Genomic DNA, 25,733 nt, shown 5'->3' on the forward strand with positions numbered 1-25,733 from the left:
GATCACTGAAGAAATCAAAGAGGAAATCAAAAAATACCTAGAAACAAATGACAATGGAGACACAACGACCCAAAACCTGTGGGATGCAGCAAAAGCAGTTCTAAGGGGGAAGTTTATAGCAATACAAGCCCACCTTAAGAAGCAGGAAACATCTAGAATAAACAACCTAACCTTGCACCTCAAGCAATTAGAGAAAGAAGAACAAAAAAACCCCAAAGCTAGCAGAAGGAAAGAAATCATAAAAATCAGATCAGAAATAAATGAAAAAGAAATGAAGGAAACAATAGCAAAGATCAATGAAACTAAAAGCTGGTTCTTTGAGAAGATAAACAAAATAGATAAACCACTAGCCAGACTTATCAAGAAAAAAAGGGAGAAGACTCAAATCAATAGAATTAGAAATGAAAAAGGAGAGGTAACAACTGACACTGCAGAAATAAAAGAGATCATGAGAGATTACTACAAGCAACTCTATGCCAATAAAATGGACAATCTGGAAGAAATGGACAAATTCTTAGAAATGCACAACCTGCCAAGACTGAATCAGGAAGAAATAGAAAATATGAACAGACCAATCACAAGCACTGAAATTGAAACTGTGATTAAAAATCTTCCAACAAAGAAAAGCCCAGGACCAGATGGCTTCACAGGCGAATTCTATCAAACATTTAGAGAAGAGCTAACACCTATCCTTCTCAAACTCTTCCAAAATATAGCAGAGGGAGGAACACTCCCAAACTCATTCTACGAGGCCACCATCACCTTGATACCAAAACCAGGCAAGGATGTCACAAAGAAAGAAAACTACAGACCAATATCACTGATGAACATAGATGCAAAAATCCTCAACAAAATACTAGCAAACAGAATCCAACAGCACATTAAAAGGATCATACAACATGATCAGGTGGGGTTTGTTCCAGGAATGCAAGGATTCTTCAATATACGCAAATCTATCAATGTGATAAACCATATTAACAAACTGAAGGAGAAAAACCATATGATCATCTCAATAGATGCAGAGAAAGCTTTTGACAAAATTCAACACCCATTTATGATAAAAACCCTGCAGAAAGTAGGCATAGAGGGAACTTTCCTCAACATAATAAAGGCCATATACGACAAGCCCACAGCAAACATCATCCTCAATGGTGAAAAACTGAAAGCATTTCCACTAAGATCAGGAACAAGACAAGGGTGCCCACTCTCACCACTCTTATTCAACATAGTTTTGGAAGTTTTAGCCACAGCAATCAGAGAAGAGAAGGAAATAAAAGGAATCCAAATCGGAAAAGAAGAAGTAAAGCTGTCACTGTTTGCAGATGACATGATCCTATACATAGAGAATCCTAAAGATGCTACCAGAAAACTACTAGAGCTAATCAATGAATTTGGTAAAGTAGCAGGATACAAAATTAATGCACAGAAATCTCTGGCATTCCTATATACTAATGATGAAAAATCTGAAAGTGAAATCAAGAAAACACTCCCATTTACCATTGCAACAAAAAGAATAAAATATCTAGGAATAAACCTACCTAAGGAGACAAAAGACCTGTATGCAGAAAACTATAAGACACTGATGAAAGAAATTAAAGATGATACAAATAGATGGAGACATATACCATGTTCTTGGATTGGAAGAATCAACATTGTGAAAATGACTCTACTACCCAAAGCAATCTATAGATTCAATGCAATCCCTATCAAACTACCATGGGCATTTTTCACAGAACTAGAACAAAAAATTTCGCAATTTGTATGGAAACACAAAAGACCCCGAATAGCCAAAGCAATCTTGAGAACAAAAAAAGGAACTGGAGGAATCAGGCTCCCTGACTTCAGACTATACTACAAAGCTACAGTTATCAAGACAGTATGGTACTGGCACAAAAACAGAAAGATAGATCAATGGAACAGGATAGAAAGCCCAGAGATAAACCCATGCACATATGGACACCTTATCTTTGATAAAGGTGGCAGGAATGTACAGTGGAAAAAGGACAGCCTCTTCAATAAATGGTGCTGGGAAAACTGGACAGGTACATGTAAAAGAATGAAATTAGAACACTCCCTAACACCATACACAAAAATAAGCTCAAAATGGATTAAAGACCTAAATATAAGGCCAGAAACTATCAAACTATTAGAGGAAAACATAGGCAGAACACTCTATGACATAAATCACAGCAAGATTCTTTCTGACCCACCCCCTAGAGTAATGGAAATAAAAACAAAAATAAACAAATGGGACCTAATGAAACTTCAAAGCTTTTGCACAGCAAAGGAAACCATAAACAAGACCAAAAGACAACCCTCAGAATGGGAGAAAATATTTGCAAATGAAGCAACTGACAAAGGATTAATCTCCAAAATTTACAAGCAGCTCATGCAGCTCAACAACAAAAAAACAAACAACCCAATCCAAAAATGGGCAGAAGACCTAAATAGACATCTCTCCAAAGAAGATATACAGACTGCCAACAAACACATGAAAGAATGCTCAACATCATTAATCATTAGAGAAATGCAAATCAAAACTACAATGAGATATCATCTCACACCAGTCAGAATGGCCATCATCAATAAATCTAGAAACAATAAATGCTGGAGAGGGTGTGGAGAAAAGGGAACCCTCTTGCACTGCTGGTGGGAATGTGAATTGGTTCAGCCACTATGGAGAACAGTATGGAGGTTCCTTAAAAAACTACAAATAGAACTACCATATGACCCAGCAATCCCACTACTGGGCATATACCCTGAGAAAACCGAAATTCAAAAAGAGTCATGTACCAAAATGTTCATCGCAGCTCTATTTACAATAGCCCGGAGATGGAAACAACCTAAGTGCCCATCATCGGATGAATGGATAAAGAAGATGTGGCACATATATACAATGGAATATTACTCAGCCATAAAAAGAAACGAAATTGAGCTATTTGTAATGAGGTGGATAGACCTAGAGTCTGTCATACACAGTGAAGTAAGTCAGAAAGAAAAAGACAAATACAGTATGCTAACACATATATATGGAATTTAAGAAAAAAAAAATGTCATGAAGAACCTAGGGGTAAGGCAGGAATAAAGACGCAGACCTCCTAGAGAACGGACTTGAGGTTATGGGGAGGGGGAAGGGTGAGCTGTGACGGGGCGAGAGAGAGTCATGGACATATACACACTAACAAACGTAGTAAGGTAGATAGCTAGTGGGAAGCAGCCGCATGGCACAGGGATATTGGCTCGGTGCTCTGTGACAGCCTGGAGGGGTGGGATAGGGAGGGTGGGAAGGAGGGAGACGCAAGAGGGAAGAGATATGGGAACATATGTATATGTATAACTGATTCACTTTGTTATAAAGCAGAAACTAACACACCATTGTAAAGTAATTATACCCCAATAAAGATGTTAAAAAAAAAAAAAAAAAAAAAAAAAAATAAAAGAAAGAGAAGATGATGAATGGATAAAGAAAATGTAGTGCATATGTACAGTGGAATATTATTCACCCATAAAGAGAAGGAAAGTCTAGCATTTGTGACAACTTGGATGAACCTGGAAGACATTACACAAAGTGAAATAAAACCAGACACAGAAAGACAAATATTGATTGATCTCACATACATGTGGAATCTAAAAAAGTCAAAAACTCATGGAAGCAGAGAGTAGAACAGCGGTTAACAGAGGCTGAGGTGGGAGAAATGGGGTGATGTGGGTCAAAGTTCCTGTAAGATGAATAAGTTTTATACTTGAAATTTGCTAAGAGTAGTAGACCTAAGCTTTCTCACCGTATGTGTACATACATGTGCACAGACGCGTGCACACACACACACACACACACATACACACAGAAGGTAACAATGTGAGGTGACCAATGTGTTAATTAGCTTGAATTATGGTGATCATTTCACAATGTATATGTCTATTAAATCATGTTGTCCACCTTACATATATACAATCTTTATTTGTCAATTATACCTCAGTAAAGCTGGGGGGAAAGAATGTCAAGGTTATTGCCTTACACAACTGGAAGAATGGAGTTCCCTTTTGCTGGGAGGAAAGTCTGTGACAGGTAGTGGGGCAGAGGGAAGGGCCGTCATAAGCTCCTTTGGTCTTGCTTTTCTAAAAACACGCCACCCTCAGTGTGATAAGTAAAACCCAAGCAAAGCTGTACATGAATTCCTAACACCTGGGGAAGAAACGGTCTCATCTACTAATGGAAAAGAAGAATGAGCAGGTTGTCTCAAAATACATCCCTTGTTATCTCGCAGTGGCTCAGTTCTCAAGGGTTAATCACAAGCAAATCACTTTCTGCTGAACTCAGTGTTTTATGCTGCCTTATTATTTGGTTCAATTTCTACAAAGAAAGCTATTTGAATTTAAACAGCAAGTGGAAAGGAGAAAAAAGGGAAGAAACAAGAAAGACTGCTTGGCAAATCAGCAGAATTTGAGAAAGAGAGGTAGTGCACATGCAGATCAAAAGAAGGAGAGCAAGGGAATTTATATTCCAGAAAAAGTGTCAGACATGATAAAATGACATTAGGAAGAGAATTTTTACAATTATCCTTCCCTAAAAATTTCAAGCTGGCATGAATGTTCCAGATTTTCTTATCTAAATCCACCTGGCCCTTACCATTACTGTTCCATTGCCAAAAAAAAAATACACTTGAACTTCTCTCAAAGCACCAATTCTTTAATTAATTTAAGTGAAAATTTTTAATTAAGTAAAAAAAAAAGCAATGTTAACTACATCTTACTTGATTGACTTTAAAGTCACTTTATTTTAAACCATAGGCAAGCATTAATATCTACAGCATGACTAGAGAGTAAATAAAAGGGCAAAACAAAACCAAACTGAAACAGTAAAACAAAACCCAAAAGCAAACATAATAAGAAACAAGGGGCTTCCCTGGTGGAGCAGTGGTTGAGAGTCCGCCTGCCGATGCAGGGGACACGGGTTCATGCCCCGGTCCGGGAGGATCCCACATGCCACGGAGCGGCTGGGCCCGTGAGCCATGGCCGCTGAGCCTGCGCGTCCGGAGCCTGTGCTCCTCAATGGGAGAGGCCACGGCGGTGAGAGGCCCGCGTACCATAAAAAAAAAAAAAAAAGAAACAAAACTCTCAGGCTCAGGACAAATGAGTACTTCTCCACTCTAATATAATGAACAAAAAATTCTCCAAACTGAAATCCTTGCTATAACTGATGATCTTATGAATAACCTTTTAAGTACTGTTTAGCATTTATTCAGTGACCCACTGATACAAACCTTGTCTCTAATAACGCAAGCAGCTTTCTTTGTTCACGTTAAATGTGACTAGCCAGAAAGTCCTGTCCCAATACCGACCTAGTTCTGGTCGCCTCAGAGGGTACCAGGAGTCCCTGGGTTCATCACAGGTTTGCCACACCAGGCTGCACATTTGGCTCAAGTTCTCAAACCCAAGGATACTGTGATGGTTCACTTTATGTGTCAGTTTGGCTAGGTCAGTCAATTAAACCTCAGTGTAGGCGTTGCTGTGTTGGTATTTGGTACATGTGGCTAACATCTATAATCAGCTGACTTTATTAAGTAAAGCAGTTTATCTTTGATAACATAGGTGTGACTCATCCAAGCAGTTGAAAGGCCTTAAGAAAACTGAGATTTCCCTGAGGAAGTAGAAATTCTGCCTCAAGACTTAGCTGCTGTCTGAAAGTTGCCAGCCTGCAGGCCAGCCCTACAAATTTTAGACTTGCCAGCCCACACAATTGTGTAAGCCAGTTCCTAGAAATAGATAAATAATACATTCTACTTAGTTCTGTTTCTTTGGAGAACCCTGGCTGATACATATTTCTACTGTGTTTCAGGACCAGAAAATAATGTTTTTAGGTATATCGCCCTGACTCATTCATTATTCACTAATTCAACATTTATTTAAACATTTAATCGGGGTGCTTACTACAAACCAGGCACTGTACTAGGGGTAGAAATATGGATCAATAAAGTCACCTCACAAAGGCTACAAACTGATTCACAATCTCAAAACAAAACCTGCGAGTCCTCAAAAACCTACTAGTTTGCTTTTATATTTTATTTCTCCATAAATTTATCTAATTTCTTTTAGAACTTACTAGATTTTTAGCCAGAAATATTTCTTAGGATAATAAAGGGATGGTTATTCTAGTTGTCAATGACTCTCAAAAGTTGACACATGACACACCCTCTCTTAGGACCAGATTTTAAATCAGATCATGGACCATAGATAAGATTCCCTCTAGGCTATTTGCAAAGGCACATGGTTGTAATCCCATCCCTTTGTCATGTTACCTCATGATACCTCATCAATGTGCAGAGACACTGGAGTTAAGATCCAGTGCTTTATACAGCTACACTGAGATAACCAATGTGCTGAGAATAATCTAGTGCACAAATTTTACTAATTAGTGTTAACACATTCCATCAAATTTGAAACAAGCACGCACTAACTAAAAACTCTCTTTAAGATGTATACGATTATAATAATATAGTAATTGACATTTTTTTAATTGGTAAAAACTTTCACTTTAACACTAGGTTTAACCTGAGGGAGAGATTCCATGTTTCTATCTTTATTACAATTTAGTAAGTCAGTGCTAGTAGGGAGTAGTGGAAGTAAGACGCTGAAAGTCGGTTTCAGCAGATATTTGATCAGAGGCTGCCAATAAGAAACTTGCACTTACCCTTACATGTTTGCCCTGTGAGCTGGTCCCTACCTGTGTCTGGACCAGGTCACTTCCCAAAATAAGCTCTCCGTCCTCTGAAGCTGCTGGCTCTAAGGGACTTGGGGTATCTGAGTCATATCCCTACTACCCTCATTCAGTTGAGTCTAATACGTCTCCACCCTTCTGTTTCACCACTGTTCATATAAAGATAGTATTATTGACCCCAGTCCCTAACACAGAAGGATGTCTGGTATATATATGGCTTCTCAGTTACTAAATAGCAAAGAAAAATGGAATGACTCTAGATAGGCAGCAGGAACAAGTGAATTTCCAAATATGAAAGAAATCAATGCCAACAGTACCCTCTCCCCTATTCAAATACTCCCACCTCTCTACATCCCAGTTTGTCTATTGTAATCCCAGACCACAACTTCATAACTTGTCTCCTTTACTGAACTGTGAGCCTCTAGAGAGCAAGAAGCAGGTACTATTCATCTTTGTATTCCTAGAATACGTATGGGTTAAATAAGTTAGTGTTAACTGACTGCATGGATGAATGTGTGTGTAGATGGTTAGGTGGACAGGTGGCCAGTTGCTAAGTACTCTGCTTCTGGGTCATAGATGGCTTCTGAGAAGAGTCCAGATAAAACTGAAGGATAGGGTCAATGCTAGACCAAGAGGGAAAAGGGAGGATACAGGAGAGAACAAAGGTTAGAAGCTGAGAAACCTGAATTCTGATTGAGATTCTGTCCTTAACTCACAGTGACTTTAGGTTATTGCAATTGAATATATGTGTACGTTGGAGGGCAGGGATCATCTACAGAATATGTTAAATATCTACAGAATATGTTAAATACAGACTAGACCAGTAACCTATAAAATATTTCAAACATAGAGCAGACAACGTGTAAAATATAAGGTCAACTTCCATCTATTTAACAATACGGAATCATCTCAAGATAATAACCCTAAGCAGACAGGCCAAAAGGGGCAAGATTTTCAAAGTCAAATTCTAATTAGAAAATTAAGCCAGAATGATACTGAAAGATGACTTCGGTGTTTGGAAGATATCTGTTAGGAAGTAAGAACTATGGCAAGCTTTACATCCGTGCTCTGTGGCTCTTCATGCTAGATGTGTCAAGTCTATCAGTGAAGCCTGTGAGACGTGTTCTTTGGCCTGAAGCTTCAGAAAAAGCTTGCTCTAAAAAGCTTGGTCTTCTGGGCAATTCAAGGTTCATTTAGTTCTAGGAGTTAGTTTCTTTAACTTGTTCGTCACTGCTATTTTATTCACTGGCCCTAAATTTCTCTCTTTCAAATTTAAGGATTTTCCTTAGTTCTTTCTATTATCTAAAATTTGGAGAAAAGGGACTTTTTTTTACCTAACAGATATCCTTTATCATTTTGTTATTGTACTTTTATTGTTTTATTGACTTTTATTAAATTATTTTTGTCCAGTAACTTCCTGAATTAAGAGTTCTACACTATTCCTGAATTAAGTTCTAAACTATTTTAGCCTATCTTCAAATGAGCCTTCCCTGCCTCTTTCCCCCTCACACAATCACACACTTCTCCCGCCAATTCATTTATATATTTTCTTTTTCGGGAAATGTTCTATTTCTATTTGACTTTTGAAAGGTGCAAACTGAAGTACACACAGTACTCTATGAGCAGACACATTATACTTTTATACAGAAAAGATATATTTTGGGAATTCCCTGGTGGTCCAGTGGTTAGGACTCTGTGCTTCCACTGCAGGGGGCCCAGTTCCATCCCTGGTTGGGGAACTAAGATCCCACACACACACAAAATATATGTATGTTTCTGTTTTATTTTTAATAGTTTCCATAAGATGTCCAATGTTTTGCTGGCATTTTTAGAGCTGAAAGAAATGATAGAAAACATCTAGCCAAAACCCACTCCACTTCCTCCATTTTTACGGAGGAAGACATTGAGGTCCTGAATAGTCATATGCCTTGTCCAAGTTGCAGCCATTGTTTTTTGTTTGTTTGTTTGTTTGTGTTTTCTTTTGTTTTTAATTTATTTATTTTTGGCTACATTGAGTCTTCATTGCTGCACGCGGGCTTTCTCTAGTTGCGGCAAGTGGGGGGCTACTCTCCATTGCTGTGCACGGGCTCCAGGAGTTGTGGCGCGTGGGTTCAGTAGTTGTGGCGCGTGGGCTCAGTAGTTGTGGCTCACGGGCTTAGTTGCTCCATGGCATGTGGGATCTTCCCGGACCAGGGCTCGAACCTGTGTCCCCTGCATTGGCAGGCGGATTCTTAACCACTGTACCACCAGGGAAGTGTCACAGCAATTGTTATCAGTGTCTGCACTGGGACTGGAACACAGGTATCCTAATTCCAGACCACAGCCTAGGTCTTCAAGCAACAATTTAATCTCCTACAGTCTTTTAATAGATTATAAAAATCATTCAATTATCTTTCCAGTGTGAGCTCATACTCAATGCAACATCCCTGACTTTAGTGCCCATTCACAAACCTTTTGCCTTATACAACTTCTTACTAGGTAGTTTGATAAATTACCCAGAGAAAATAGTGTCATTTAATTGTCTAATGTCAAGTTAGATCCTAGCACTGGTCCTTGATGTCCTCACTCCTTATATAATTCCCTATTTTTTTTTCACAAAATTTTACCTTCCCTCAACCTCCAACAAGAAGTTGTATGTTCAAAACTCCTACATTTAATATAAAACTAACAGTTTGTTAAGTATGAAAGTAGGATTACTAGTACCTCTTTCAACTTCTGGATGGGGCCATGTGGCAATCTGTCACACTCCAGTATAAAGGCCATTAATAATGAGAGGCATCCATTTAGCCAACAACTCAAAGCCTTACAATTGTCAAGGGAGTGGTTCAATGAACATTCTCAAACTGATGCTACGAATTCAAATTGGGACAATCTGTCTTGAAGGTAATTTCACCATAGGAATCAACAGCCTTAAACATATTCATGTCATTAGGCTCAGAAAATAATCAGAGAGGTGCATATAAACTTTTATATGAGAATACACATCACTGCATTATTTATAATATATAAAACTGGAAACAATTTGAATACCCAACAATAGGGGAATAATTAAATAAATTAAGGTACATTTAAAATATGCATCCACAATTAAATAATATATTGAGGAATGTTTACAGACCACGTTAGAGAATAAAAGCAAGTTATACGACGGAATGTTCAGCATATATGCACACAGGAAAAAAATGGAATGCTATAAAACAAAACATTAACAGTAGTTATATATTCTTATTACCTACCTTTTATCACTAAAACAAAATCTTTGGATCACAGACTTTGGAATTCAAAGAAATATGGTTTGAATTACTCTCTACATATCAGCAACATAACCTTGGCCAAGTTACTTAACCTCTATACTAGAGCTTCCTCACCTGTAAAATGAAATAAACAATACCTACCTCCTTGGGTTGCTATGAATTTTTAAAAATTAGGACATACATATACATCACCTAGTACTTTACATGTGGTAAACATTCAATAAATGGTACCTACTTCAATTACTATACGATATTATTATACAATTGTTTCTTTTAAAATCAGGGGAAAAAATAAAGGTTAAAAAAGAAAAGTTGTGGAAGATCCCACCAGTCAGAAGGGTTTAATAAATAACTTAAGTCAGAAAACCCTCTGATCTGTCTACTTTAAAATAAACTTTAAAAACAAATTCTTCAACAGAAACAAATATACCTCATCTTTGGTATCTCCCTTTTAATCCTGCACTTAATTTTGCACCCTGACCATAAAAGTGATCTTGCTGTGTCTCTAGCTAGCCTCCTCCCTATCATGTACTTTCTTTTTTTAACATCTTTATTGGAGTATAATTGCTTTACAATGGTGTGTTAGTTTCTGCTATATAACAAAGTGAATCAGCTATACATATACATATATCCCCATATCCCCTCCCTCTTGTGTCTCCCTCCCACCCTCCCTATCCCACCCCTCTACGTGGTCACAAAGCACCGAGCTGATCTCCCTGTGCTATGTGGCTGCTTCCCACTAGCTATTGATTTTACGTTTGGTAGTATATATATGTCCATGCCACTCTCTCACTTCATCTCATCTTACCATTCCCCCTCCCCGTGTCCTCAAGTCCATTCTCTATGTCTGCGTCTTTATTCCTGTCCTGCCCCTAGGTTCATCAGAGCCAGTTTTTTTTTTAAGATTCCATATATATGTGTTAGCACGTTTTTCTCTTTCTGACTTACTTCACTCTGTATGACAGACTCTAGGTCCATCCACCTCACTACAAATAACTCAATTTCGTTTCTTTTTATGGCTGAGTAATATTCCATTGTATATATGTGCCACATCTCCTATCATGTACTCTTACAAGTTTTTACTATACTGACTTCGAAGACCCTGGAAAGCACCCCTTAAACTCTCTCTTTCGGTTTACCTGCAACACCTTGTAATTCGGTTATTCTTCTTGCTTGGGAAATCATCCCATTTCCTGAAAGCTACTTTTACTCCCTTACAATAGGGTCTTTTACTTTAAGGTTGTAATTTCTTACAGTAGTAATGCTTATAGCTTAATTTCATTACACAGTATTCTTTTCTTCCTTTTTGAGTTAAGGTGAAATAAAATTAACTCTGCTTTGAAGTTTAAGAATTTTTAAACAGGGCTTCCCTGGTGGCATGGTGGTTAAGAATCCGTCTGCCAATACAGGGGACACGGGTTCGAGCCCTGGTCTGGGAAGATCCCACATGCCGTGGAGCAACTGAGCCCATGCACCGCAACTAAGCCTGCGCTCTAGAGCCCGTGAGCCACAACTACTGAGCCTGCATGCCACAACTACTGAAGCCCGTGCACCTAGAGCCTGTGCTCCACAACAAGAGAAGCCACTGCAGTGAGAAGCCCGCGCACCACAATGAAGAGGAGCCCCCGCTCGCCGCAACTAGAGAAAACCCGCGTGCAGCAACGAAGACCCAATGCAGCCAAAAATAAATAAATAAAATACATAAATTTATTTAAAAAAACAGAATTTTAAAACATATCTTGAAGCTTCTGAAGACTCTGAAAAGTACCACAAAAACCAAGACTGTATATCATTTCTTGGAGTTGAATTTCATCAATTTCTTATATCTAAATGATGGAGAAATAATATGGTACAGTATAAAAGTCAAGGACTTTTAGAGTCAAAATTGGTTTCACATCCTAGTCCTGCCACTTACGAGCTATATGACCTTAAGAAAGTTAATTAACCTCTTGGATCCTCAGTTTTCTTATATGTAAAATGGTGAAAAGTAACATCTAACTTCATAGGTTATTATGAGAATTGGGAGAATATAATACAGTGCCTGGTAAACAGCATTCACTAAATGTTAGTTCATTTCCTCCCTAACTATTTGTTTGCATATCATAAACTCAATACATTCATGCATATCATTAATTTTTACCTTATTTTTATATATTCAATGATTAAAAATAAAAAATATTACTAATATTATGGGGGCAAGAGACAGGTATGGAACTTGTTACATTATAAAAAGTTTAAAAGATTGGGAAGCACTGTTTGAAGACAAACTCAGAAAAAAAATAAAGGTTATTAAAAAACAAGAATCATGAGAAGATCCCACATGGTCACAGCTTTTGTACTGGCCAAAAGTGATTTTATACTACAAGCACCTGAAACAATCCCCTACAAAATCTCACAGTTAAAAAACCTTACCATATTGATCAAATATAGACAATAAACTTAGTGCTAGGCATAGATCCACTGACACAAAACTGAGAGTAAATGAGTCAATGATTCTAAACTGTTTCTGAATAGAATATCACAAGCTTTCTAGCATGGAAGGAAAGAATGAAACGGGTTACCCCAAATGGAAATATACAAATTAGGTATCAATTCATGGCACTTACTAAAACTTCTACTTAAAATTCTTTACCTCCAGCGAGCAACTAAGCCCGTGGACCACAACTACTGAGCCTGCACTCTAGAGCCTGCGTGCCACAACTACTGAAGCCCACGAACATAGAGCCTGTGCTCTGCAACAAGAGAAGCCACTGCAATGCGAAGCCCGCGCACTGCAATGAAGAGTAGCCCCTGCTCGCCACAACTAGAGAAAGCCCACCCGCAGCAACGAAGACCCAACGCAACCAAAAATTAAAATTAATTAATTAATTAAAAAAAAATCTTTACCAAAACCATGTAACACATTTAGAAATACTGTAAGTACTATACAGTAATAAAGTTCTTGGTGAGTAAAACTTTAACATCATTGCAGCTAGGCTGTATGTCTATGGCTGCTTCTGCTTTACAACAGCAGAGTTTGGTAGTGTGACAGAAGCCATAAGGTCTGCAAACCTAAAATACTATTCAGCCCTTTACAAAAGAAGTTTGCTGCCCTCTGTCCTTGAAGGTGGCAATCCTGGCTCACTCATCTCCCCACACACACCTCGTATATAGCTTCTATGTATTTGGTGTTAAAAAAAAAATCTATTATACTGAATTGAATCGACAAACTTTAAAAACAGAGTTGGAGACTGCCTGTGTTATCAGAGGCATCAAGCAATAAAGTTACCAAAATTTGGAAAAGCACGTCAGAAGAAGTCAGAGCATCATGTGTACTCTGACTACACCTAATATTTAATACATGCTTATATTTTATGTCTGTCTTTACAATTAAAAAAAATCAGAGAGAGAATATCATTTATCTTAGTCTTTTTTATTCCTTAAGGCCATCAGTACATCATACTGTAAAACATGTCCTCTAATCCTCTGTTTTTCTTCCATCTAGTTGTTTCATTCCTTTGTTAATTTAATTATTCAGTGGATTTATAGAGCAGTAACCAAGGCTGGTACCATGCTGAGAACTGAGAGAACAAGGATCCTTAAAACTTGGTCCTTGCCTGTAAAGAATATCTAATTTTAGTTTAAAAGACATGTTTCAAAAAGGAGAAGAAGTACTATTTAAATAATGCCAGCAATTCAACAATTGGGCCAAGTCAGGTATCTGTTACTATCATCTAGTTTCAAATATCCACCAGAAAAACACACACACACAAACACACATTACTTTAAATGTTCCACCATCTTGAATCAAAGAATTTCTGAGAACTGGGAAAACAGCCCACTCCATCATAGCTGATACTGCTGGGGAAAAAAAAAGCATCAAAATTGTTTACAAATTCCCTAAGGCATTATATTCTTCCAAAACAGCAAAAGCAGTAAATAACCTTCTAGATAAATATGAACTGCCTGAAAGTGTTATAAAATGCTAAAACTTCTATCTTGAGACTGCAACATTTAACTTTCAAGATAGACAATAGTTGTACCAGAGGAAAATTTTTAAAAAATAATAAATTCTGCATCAAAATGGTAGCTGTGATGGAGAAATATGGAGACTAGTCACTCAACAAACATTTGTTTAGCATTTATCTATAAGTATACAAATACTTATTTAGTATCTATGACAGACTTTGTGCTAAATTCTGGGCAGAGTAGTGAGCAAGACAGACACAGATTCTTCTCCCTTAGAAACTAACATAAAGGAGAAATCCAACAGAAAAAGAATACATGCATCAATATGTTGAACCAAACATCCATGTTTATTTATTAAGCCACTCAGTAGTAATAAAAGTTAATAGCTGTTCATTTAATAAACAAGTAACTACCATGTATCAACTGCAATGCCAATCACAGAAGCAAGCATATAAGTTCTTGCCCTAAGACTTCACAACCTAGGTGCTTATACATATACAAATAATTTTGATATAGTATAAGAAATAATTTAATAAAAAACTGTATATGACTTTCTAAGGAAGTACTTAGGATAAAACAACTTTATTCTACTAGGGAAAGGGAACTCGAGTCAGGTAAGGCTTCACATCAGTAACCTGAGTCTTAAAAAATGAGCAGCAGGGGCTTCCCTGGTGGCGCAGCGGTTAGGAATCACTGCCTGCCAGTGCAGGGGACACAGGTTCGAGCTCTGGTCCGGGAGGATACCGCATGCGCAGAGCAGCTAGGCCCGTGCGCCACAGCTGCTGAGCTTGCGCTCTGGAGCCCGCGAGCCACAACTGCTGAGCCTGAGTGCCACAAGTACTGAGGGCCGCGTGCCTAGAGCCCATGCTCTGCAGCGAGAGAGGCCACCCAATGGGAGGCCCGCGCACCACAAGGAGGAGCAGCCCCCACTCGCCACAGCTAAAAGAAAAGCCCGTGCGCAGCAATGGAGACCCAATACAGCCAAAAATAAAAATAAATAAAGTAAATATATTAAAAAAAAAAAAAAAGAACAGCAGTTTGCCAGGCAACGAATTTCAGACAGAGGAGAAAACTACAGTAAGTAAAGTCATAGCACAGGGTACAGTACAGTGAAGGAGATGGAGAATGAGGCTGCGTAAGTCAGTCATTTAGGGGTTAGTTCATGAATAGTCCTGTATATCACAATGGCATATTTATACAATTTATATAATTACCATGGGAAGTTTGGACCTTGGTAAATTTATAAAAAGGAACTTGGTAAATTAATTTAAAAAATTATAGTACCATAATTAGCTGTGTAGTATAGAAAAATAACTGATGGCTGTAAAGGACCAGAAGCAAAGAGACCTGTTTTTAAAGGCTATTATCAATACAATAGGTCAGAGGAGAGAGGCTAGACCAACAGAATAACAGTGAGAAGGGAGAAAGTGGAGTGTTGATGGCATTATTCAAGGTAGTGGATAGGTGAGAATCACCATGCGTAGGGAGGGGATATAACGAGCTACATTTTAGATAAGCTGAATTTTGTATCTTTATTTGTAGGACTCACTGGTAGACAACTGAAAATTCTTATTAACTCTATTCTTCTCATTCCTTCCCATTCCAGAACAACATGTACTCATTAAACAATTTATTTTTAAAGTGCTTACCACATAACAGGCACCTTTATAAATGTTGGAAATACACAGACAGCAAAGTCCCTCTTCAGGGAGCTTACATTTTAGCCTCCTCTTATGGTAACAATGATAGGAACACTGTTTTACAGTGAGGAAAGAATAGGGCAAGGTTAAAAATATGGATATACAATACATAATCCATGTGATTTCTTCAAAGGTAAGCTTCAAGGTAAATATTTTAAATTACAATTGAAAAATAAAAGTGGTCTCTTTTTTTTGGTAATGAATAAGCACTTGATAATTTACATGTCTGATAGGTTTTAATTTTCATGTATAAGGTTTGCTTACACTGAAACATATACGTGGCTAATTTTCTTATATGTTACATCATCCTAATAATACTAGGAGTTACACTCTTCAGGAAAGTACTGAAAATTGAAAGGCTACCAAGTCATACAAACTGAATTTTGTTCAAACTGCTTTAAAAATTGTTAATATTCTCCTCTTAACTTTTAAGTTTCTTTTCTACTTGTCCATGAGAAGCAGCTTTGCTAAAGCAAAGTCTGGTCATGACTTGTGATTATTAAACAATTAATTGTAAGATAGTATTTTATTCAAAGTACTATGCAGGTATTTCCTCCTACATTTTTAGCTTTTAATCTCCCAAACAGGCTAATGAACCTGAATTCTTAATCCCTAAAGGAAAGCTTACATGAGACAGTTATTTAACATCTACAACTGCAGATACATATTTCAAAAACTTTAAAATAAATTGCGTCTTTTTAAAAAATGGTATGAAAAATGTCTTCTTCAATTCCTTGACAAACATTTGATTTTCTACTATTTTCAATAAGATTAGCAAATATATCCCATACTTAGGTCATTTGTTCTTTGTTATCCTACACTTTGTCAACTTCCCATCACTTTCAGTACTTCTAAGTTTCCCCAAAGTTATTATTATCAACTCTCTTATGTTCTACCTCATCATTGGTCACTGCCTGGACCAGTGATTCCCTACAGAAGCAGAACAGACCCTTAGGGACCTTTTGAAAATTTGCAAGGACATTTTCTGGTTGTCATGATAAGTTGGATAGGAAGGAGGGTATTTAGTGGATGAGGACTATGGATCCTAGAAGTCCTAAAATATATGAGACAACACAGGACAACAAACAACTGCCCGCATCCCTCAAGATTTTAAAAGACTCTACTGGACACTGAGTAGGTGAAAAGCCTATCTATGATCATCTTAGTCTAGGACTTTACTACATATAAAATATATCATTTTTGCACCATTTTAGTGAAGACTGAATTTTCCAGAATTGCAGCTATCATGTAAATTGAGGTAAGATTCCACTTTGTTTCATTCAAAATTTTACCAAAAATTGTTCACAACTTGGGAAAAATTAGTTTGCCGATGACAATGGCTCTTATGGTATTTGAACTGCCAATGTAATACATCTGAAATCAGCCTGCATTTATAGCCATCCCACTCACAATGATTTCTTTGCACTGGTGCAGTATGCCAGCAACTGATCAGTTCTTCGTTGTGTCTTCTAATGTAATCATGCCTGAGTACTTACGTATTTAAATAGTAGACACATTATTTTCTAATAAAATACTTATTTTACCTTTATGCTTCAATTAGAGCAGTACACTGATTTTTTTAAATTATGCTTATGGGTATTTTTTATTGCCTATAAATCTTTAGGATATTACAGGAAACTTTAATATTTGTTATAAAAAGGGGGCTCTGGGCTGGGCAGGTTTAGAATCACTGGCCTACACTTTAGCCTTCACGTGCCCAGACTACTAAAGATGTCTCCTAACTGATAGCTTGGATTCTATACACTCCCTTTTCCAAATAAAAGTACCTACAGATGTAAAAAAATCACCAATATTATTTCTATCTTCAAAATACCACAGGGCTCCAATTGCCTTGCAAATCAGTCCAGTACTGAGATTTTTACAACTCTCCATAGAGAGATGAGTTCTACCTAACCTAATACCTTAATCCAGTTTACATCACAGACTGAACACTCTATTCAGAAAGCCTTATTTCTGGGATCTATCCTCAATATTTTGAAATATTTTGTAATAACCTATAAGGAATAAGAACCTGAATATATATATATATCCGAATCACTCTGCTGTGCACCTGAAACCAACATAACATAGTAAATCAACTATACTTCAATTTTTAAAAAAGTTAAATAATAAAAAAAAGAAAGAAAGCCTTATTTCTAAGGAGTCAGCAAGTCACAGCAGAAAGAGTGTTAGGATTTAGAACCCTAGGCCCACCACTTATTAGGAGAATGATCCTGGATGAGTTACCACTTTCTGAGTCTCCATCTCTCGTTTAAGTGACAACTGAAAAGGACCTTCTTCACAGGACTGTGGTATGGAATGAATGAGACATAGCAGGAACTCGAAGAGTTTGCTACTTCAAACTTTTTATCTGTTTTGTTCGTTTACTCCTTCCAAGGATGATACCTGGCTGGTATCCAGCAGTGCTCAAGAAATGTCTGTTGAACAAAAGCATATTGCTTTCTGAAACCTTTCCAGTCCACTGACTCTGTTCCAGAAATTTATCAGTTAAGTAACGATAACTGAGCGCTTACAAATTGAGTGCTTACTTGAAGCAAACATCCAGTCTCTGCTCTTAAGAAACAAAAAAATGCTGGAAAATGACAGGTCAACATAAAAGATGTCACAAGACTGTGTATGACTAGTCAACGAACAGTATGGACAACAAGTGCTGTGCATCTAAGGGCAAGACATATCACTGTTAGCTGGATCAACACGGAAGGTGGTGTGGAAAAGGGATAAAACAGACTTTCTCCAACTAATCCACTCTTCTCACACGTAGCCTGAGAGAACTTTACAGTTGTCCAACAGGTCACTCCTCTGCTTAAAGCTCATCAAAATGCAGGGGACATGGGTTCGAGCCCTGGTCGGGGAAGATCCCACATGCCGAGGAGCAACTAAGCCCGTGAGCCACAACTACTGAGCCCACGTGCCACAACTACTGAAGCCCAAGCGCCTAGAGCCCGTGCTCTGCAACAAGAGAAGCCCGCGCACCACAACGAAGAGTAGCCCCGCTGGCCGCAACTAGAGAAAGCCTGTGAGCAGCAACAAAGACCTAACGCGGCCAAAAATAAATAAATAAATTTATTTTTTTAAAAAAAAGTTTATATTGATTTCACGTCAAAATATCACTGTGGACATACTGGATTAAATAAAAATGCATTGTTAAAATTAAATCCACCTATTTTTTTCACTTCTTAAATATGGCTACTGAAAATCTAAAAACACGTATGCGGCTCGCATTGTTTCCACTGGACAGTTTCTTTTCCCAGCTCTACATTTCAGCCTGAAGAGACCTCCTTACTGTGTCTGACTGGGCCCTGTTTACCTGGCCTACGACTCTGTAGGTGATACTACTGGCGCCTGAAACGCTTCTTCCTCTTCACCGAGTCTGCTGCTACTCATTCTTCAGACCTTAGTTTTACAACGATGGTTACAGCGCTTTCTCCTAGAAGCCTCCCCTGGCCTCACCCCCTAGCCCCGAAAGACTGGACTGGGGTCTCCTCCTACATGATGGGAACACCCACCCTACAGCACTTATCACACTGCATCTGCAATTGCCTGTTCTCTGGTCTGTCTTCCCGACAAGAATGAAAGCTCCTTGAGGGACCAGAGATTCTCCGAACACGCCTACTCGTCAACGCCGGGCACCGAGGAGCATCAACTCTGAATAAATGAGGGGTGGTACAAAGATAGTGGATGAACACAGGGACGACCCCGGTTCGGGGGTAAGGGTGCAGAGAGGTGAGACAGGGACTGGGGGGGGGGTGGCGCTGGGGGAGCGCTAGCGGGTAGGCTCGGGCAGCTTGGAGCGGGAGAACGGCAGGAGAGCCCGCAGACTCACCAGTCTCGAGTCAGTGTCGGCGTCCGACCGCTTGGTCGGGGGCTGCGAGTCCTCAGCGTAGCGCAGGCTCTCGACGGCGCCGGCGACACCGCCACGGGCAGCCATGGCTATGCGGCGCAGGGCACTCGGAACGCCCCGCTGCCTACGAGGCGGCCGCAGGGACAAACTAGTTAGGGCGGGTCCGTTCGCGGGTTTTACCTATGCCTCTCCCGCTGCGCTAGTGGAGGGCGGGGCCCCAAGGGATCTCGTTCTCACCCAGGCTCAGACCAACTTGTCCCCTCAAGCCAAAGGGCAGATCGGAGCTGGGGCCCCTAGGATGTGGAGGAGTTTTTTCTTTGTTTCAGATTTGCGGGCCTAAAGCCAACGTTGGGACTCGTTGGGGCAAAGCGTGATGGGGGCCCGTCTTCCTTCCCCTATCCCGACCTGAGAGCCTGGGTTTAAGCCCTGCAGTCTGATGTTAGATCTGATGTTGGTCTCACCAGATGCCGGACCAGGAGAGACCCAGAGAGTCTAAGTGCAGTGCCGAAGTTCCCTGACGTTCCCTGAGACCCACACCAGACCTTTCTAAACCTGCCCTCCCACACACACCCCGCCCAACCACTGATCATACTTCATAATACCACGGTTCTCCCATCCATGAGGGCAATAGAAGTGGCAATCTGCTTACTCCACCCCTTCCCGCCATATGACTGGCTATATGTAAGATGAAATTACAAAGAAGAAACTTGTAACCTTCCACCCCACAAATGGTTTTGTACTGACTTGGATATAGAAAGACCCACTTTGTTATTCGTTTTTTTCTTTATTTTATTTTTCAGATTTATTATTATTAATTTTTAAGTAAAGCCTTTTGGAGCAAAAATTAACCAACAAATGAAGCCAATGTAGTGCTTTCCAACTCCTGTACCAACTTGGAGCTCTTTTGCCTTTTATACCCATCGCAAAAGCAGCTTACAAATCTTTTCTTTTTTTTTTTTTAATTCCTGATTTAAAAGTTTTGAGGACCTACTAATTTATTGATTTAGTTAATATTATTAGCAAGCCCAAGAAGTTAGGGCCTGGAGGAATTTACAATCCAGTAGGGAAGATAAAACTAATACGAAGTGATTATAATGTATTCCAGAGCATGAGACTATATGCATCATACAGCAGTATAAAGAGGAAGGGACTAGGAGGATAGAAGAGATCTGAGTTCTGGTGTATGTTCCTTCATTTTCTAGGCTTGTGTTCCTGAATATACCCATTAACTGCTTCAAATCTCTCCTTACCTGTGGAAGGGGAGTAACATTTCTTCAACATTCTGACTCAGGGAAATTGTAAGGATAAAATGAAAAAAGGAAAAAAAAGAATATGGAAGTAATTTGTACAATACACTTAAGAAGAGAGTTACTACCACAATTTGATTGGTGTTTCTGGGAGGGAGTGGCCATTTTTAACCAGGGTCATCAGAGGAGGGTTGGTGGAGACTGAGCCATTGAGGTGGTCAGTAACAAATGGGTAAGACTTTTTTACATGAAAGAGGAGGAAGACTGGAAATGTTAGCTGGAAACAAACACACAGAAATGAAAAAGGTGGCATGTAGAACTGGGTTAAAAAAAAAAACACGCCAAGACTCTTCAGAAAAATGGCCTTATTACATAGATTAATTTTCATTAGACTGATCCACAAGTATTGAGGACGTTGGTGAACTAAGTAAATAAATTGGATTGGAACCCACACGTCATTCATTCACTCATCCATTCATATATTCGATAAATATGTGTTAAGCATCTGTTAGGTATCAGACACTCTACTCGGCACTGAGTCTACAATGCCAAGTAAATAAATAAGATACAGTAAGTCCCCTACATACAAACCTTCAAGTTATGAACTTCCAAAATGTGAACGTGCGTTCGCATGTCCAATCACATAAGTTAGTTCACGTGTCTGGAGTACACTGTCACGTGTGCATCCTCTACAAGTGGTTGTGCTTTTATGTACTTTACTGTACAGTACTGTATAGAGTACAGTAGTACAGTACCTTTATTTTAAGTGCAGGATGTCCAGAAGCAAGCGTAAAAACAGCGATGTTGTAGCTGGTACTGCTAAGAAGTACAAAGGGATAACAGTGGAAACAAAAGTAAAAATAATTGAGAGAGTGGAGTGAGGCGACAAGATGGTGGACGTGGTTCATTCTTATAACATGAATCGTTCAACCACCGGCACGATTCTAAAGAACAAGATCATGGAATGTGTAAAGTCTGCCATGCCGATGATGTCAACAATAATATAGAAGAAGCGTGGAAAAGTGATGGAGGAATTTCGCGCCAAGCTGGCGGGTAATCCCCACGTCAGTGTGACACCCTAGCTCGGAAGTGTTTTCTGCCGCTGTCGTGGTTCATCCACTAAACTGCATGGTCGCTGTGTACATGGGCAGAACATGGGCATCGGCAAGAACAGGGACCTGCCCTGGCCCCTGCTCAGGAATGAATACAGGTATTTCCAGAGAATGACCACAACCTCTTCAGTAGAAGGTAAACAGAATTTGGTGATTATGGGTAGGAAAACCTGGTTCGCCATTCATTCCAGAGAAGAATCGACCTTTAAGGGACAGAATTAACATAGTTCTCATTAGAGAACTCAAGGAACCTCCACAGGGAGCTCATTTTCTTGCCAAAAGTCTGGATGACGCCTTAAAACTTACTGAGCGACCAGAATTAACAAATAAAGTGGACATGGTTTGCATAGTGGCGGGCAGTTCTGTTTATAAGGAAGCCACGAACAAGCCAGGCCACCTTAGACTATTCGTGACAAGGATCATGCAGGAATTTGAAAGTGACACATTTTTTCCAAAAATTGATTTGGAAAAATATAAACTTATCCCAGAATATCCAGGTGTTCTTTCTGACGTCCAGGAGGAGAAAGGCATTAAGTACAAATTTGAAGTATATGAAAAGAACGATAAATGTGAAAGTGTTTTCTGATCTATTTCAAGCCTCCTCCTACCCCCCCCCCCAAATTATGTATTTTTTGTTATAGAGACTTTGTTGATTTTAGATCCATGGATAATTATTTCTAAGCAAAGCACTTTTATTCCCCATTAATCTTAACTAGACTCTATCAGATACCATTTGTGAAACATTTCTTGCTGTAACTGTCTGAATACCCAACAGGAGTCAAGAATAGGTGACCAGCACCTGCCTAGGGCAGAATATCTACCAAGACAGCCCAAAGTGGGAGACTCCCCTGGTAGCATGAGTTGAAACAACCAGAGCCCATAGAGCTAGGAGCTAGGCAGATGGGTCCAAAGGTCAGAAATGGATTATAAACAGAAGAGCTAGCATTCAATTATTAAAATTAGATCAAAAGAGGGACTGTGGGGCTTCCCTGGTGGTGCAGTGGTTGAGAGTCCGCCTGCCGATGCAGGGGACATGGGTTCGTGCCCCGGTCCGGGAAGATCCCACATGCTGCGGAGTGGCTGGGCCCGCGAGCCATGGCCGCTGAGCCTACGCATCCAGAGCCTGTGCTCCGCAACGGGAGAGGCCACAACAGTGAGAGGCCAACGTACAGCAAAAAAAAAAAAAAAAAAAAAAAAAAAAAGAGGGACTGTGAATTACTTTATATCACACTTCTGAAAAAAATTCTGTTCACTCAGACCAGGAGTCAATAAGTTGAAAACTCCAGGATATAGCAGCTCATGCAGCTCAATATCAAAAAAACAAACAACCCAATCCAAAAATGGGCAGAAGACCTAAAGAGACATTTCTCCAAAGAAGATATACAGATTGCCAACAAACACATGAAAGGATGCTCAACATCACTAATCATTAGAGAAATGCAAATCAAAATGCAATGAGGTATCACCTCACACCAGTCAGAATGGCCATCATCAAAAAATCTACAAACAATAAATGCTGGAGAGGGTGTGGAGAAAAGGGAACCCCCTTGCACTGTTGGTGGGAATGTAAATTGATACAGCCATTATGGAGAACAGTATGGAGGTTCCTTAAAAAACTAAAAGTAGAGCTACCGTATGACCCAGCAATCCCACTACTGGGCATATACCCTGAGAAAACCATAATCCAAAGAGTCATGTACCACAACGTTCATTGTAGCTCTATTTATAATAGCCAGGACATGGAAGCAATCTAAGTGTCCATCGACAGATGAATGGATAAAGAAGATGTGGCACATATATAAAATGGAATATTACTCAGCTATAAAAGGAAACGAAATTGAGATATTTGTAGTGAGGTGAATGGACCTAGAGACTGTCATGCACAGTGAAGTAAGTCAGAAAGAGAAAAATAAATACCGTATGCTAACACATATATATGGAATCTAAAAAAAAAAAGGTTCTGAAGAACCTAGGGGCAGGACAGGAGTAAAGACGCAGCCATAGAGAAGGGACTTGAGGACATGGGGAGGGGGAAGGGTAAGCTGTGATGAAGTGAGAGAGTGGCCTGGACATATATACACTACCAAATGTAAAATAGATAGCTAGTGGGAAGCAGCCACATAGCACAGGGTGATCAGCTCCGTGCTCTGTGATCACCTAGAGGGATGGGATAGGGAGGGTGGGAGGGAGACACAAGAGGGAGGGGATATGGGGCTATATGTATATGTATAGCTGATTCACTTTGTTATAAAGTAGAAACTAACACACCATTGTAAAGCAATTTTACTCCAATAAACATGTTAATAAATAAATAAATAAATAAAGGTGGGGGAACTCCAGGATATTCCACAGGGATTGTAAAGAGGCAGGTATGAGACTACCATTTCGGTGGTTAAAGGAGAAGGTCTGAGACCTTAAAAAACTTTGTTTCTGATCTTCAGTGAGATTGCATGGGATGTTACAATGATAGAACAAGAATCGGCTGCTCTTTACAAAATAGAATAATCTAATATCAAGCGTAATGGCTAAAATTAAAAATTCAGAGGTAATAAATTGAGAATGAATATTGCTAGAAACCAAAATTAGTAAGTTAGAAACTAAATTTCACAGAATTAAAAAATGAAAATTAAGACATGTTTTACCCATCACGTTAGCAAAGATTTAGATTAAGTATCCAAAAAAAAAAAAAAAGCATTTTCTGCCTTATAAATTGGTACAACCTTTTTAGAGTGTAAGTTAGCAACATGAATTAAAATTCAAACTATTCTGGGTTGGACACAGAACTTCCACTTCTAGAAATTAATCCTGTACAAAGAAATGGACCCAAGAGTATTTGTTGCAACTTTTTTTTTTTCAAACTTGGAAACAGCCCAAATGTTGATTAATGAGAAATAACTAACCAATATGTCTATAAAATGTAACATCTGCAGCAGTACAAAAGAATGAAGTTCTGACAGAAAAATGCCAAAAATTGCTAAGTAAAGGAAACAAATTGCGTGTAATACTCAAAAATGTTTAATAAATGTTCACGTGTGGGGAAAAAAGAAAAAAAAGAGATGGAGAAACTTCTCAGTGTGCGGATGCAAGATCAGCATCAACGTCAAGTCCCGCTCAGCTTAATGCTGATTCAAGGGAAAGCTAAAAGCCTTTCTGAGGACTTGAAGAAGAAACACAGCAAAGAATCAGAGGGCGCATCTTTTAATGTCAGCCATGGCTGGTTTCATCAGTTCAGGGCTAGAGCCAACCTTCACAATGTAAAAGTAAGTGGCAAGGCAGCGAATGCAGATTCCGTAGCTGCCAGGGAATTTCCTGAATTGCTTTGAGAAATTATTGATGAAGGCGCGTATTGACCCGAGCAGGTTTTTAATGTGGATGAGACAGGACTGTACTGGAAGAGGATGCCAGACCAAGGTTACATCAGTGAGGAGGAAAAGTTGATGTCAGGCTATAAAGCAGCAAAGGATAGGCTAACTCTGTTGTTTGGTGGAAATGCTTCCGGTGATATGAAACTGAAGTGTCTCTTAGTTTATCATTCAGAGAACCCAAGAGCCCTTAAAACATAGCCAAGGGCTCTTTTCCTGTTGTGTGGAAGAGTAACCCCAAAGCCTGCGTTACCCAAGCCATTTTCCAGGACGGGTTTTTCCACCACTTTATCCCGGAGGTAGAGAAATATTGCTTGGAGACAGACATCCCATTCAACATTCTTTTGCTGCTCGACAGTGCTCCGGGCCACTCCCCATGCATGGACGACTTTCATCCCAACGTCAAAGTAGTGTATCTTCCACCGAATACTACGTCACTCAGCCAACCTATGGACCAGGGAGTTACAACGACTTCCAAGAAATATTATTTACGTTACAGTTTTCGTCAGGCAGTAAAGGCAAGTGACGAATCA

The 25,733-nt window shown here is 39.2% G+C and overlaps 1 protein-coding gene and 1 pseudogene across 3 annotated transcripts in view; one reads left to right on the top strand and one right to left on the bottom strand.

The window, feature by feature from the left end:
• DNAJC15 (DnaJ heat shock protein family (Hsp40) member C15) overlaps positions 1-25,733 on the bottom strand; it is a 105,375-nt gene that overhangs the window by 51,351 nt on the left and 28,291 nt on the right. Inside the window, exon 1 of one of the 3 annotated variants that reach the window (XM_019936498.3) lies at positions 19,462-19,617. The exons of 1 other annotated variant lie outside the window; for it this stretch is intronic. In XM_019936498.3, coding sequence (XP_019792057.2) covers positions 19,462-19,566 — 105 coding nt within the window. In that variant the 5' untranslated portion in view covers positions 19,567-19,617. Of the gene's footprint in view, positions 1-13,732; positions 13,805-19,461; positions 19,618-25,733 lie in introns of those variants that run through there. One more of the 3 variants, XM_073795249.1, reaches the window with a different exon arrangement.
• Positions 21,617-22,424, top strand: LOC109550180 (dihydrofolate reductase pseudogene; annotated as a pseudogene).

The sequence above is a fragment of the Tursiops truncatus genome, chromosome 18 (assembly GCF_011762595.2).
Source record: "Tursiops truncatus isolate mTurTru1 chromosome 18, mTurTru1.mat.Y, whole genome shotgun sequence".
NCBI classification, from domain to species: domain Eukaryota; kingdom Metazoa; phylum Chordata; class Mammalia; order Artiodactyla; family Delphinidae; genus Tursiops; species Tursiops truncatus.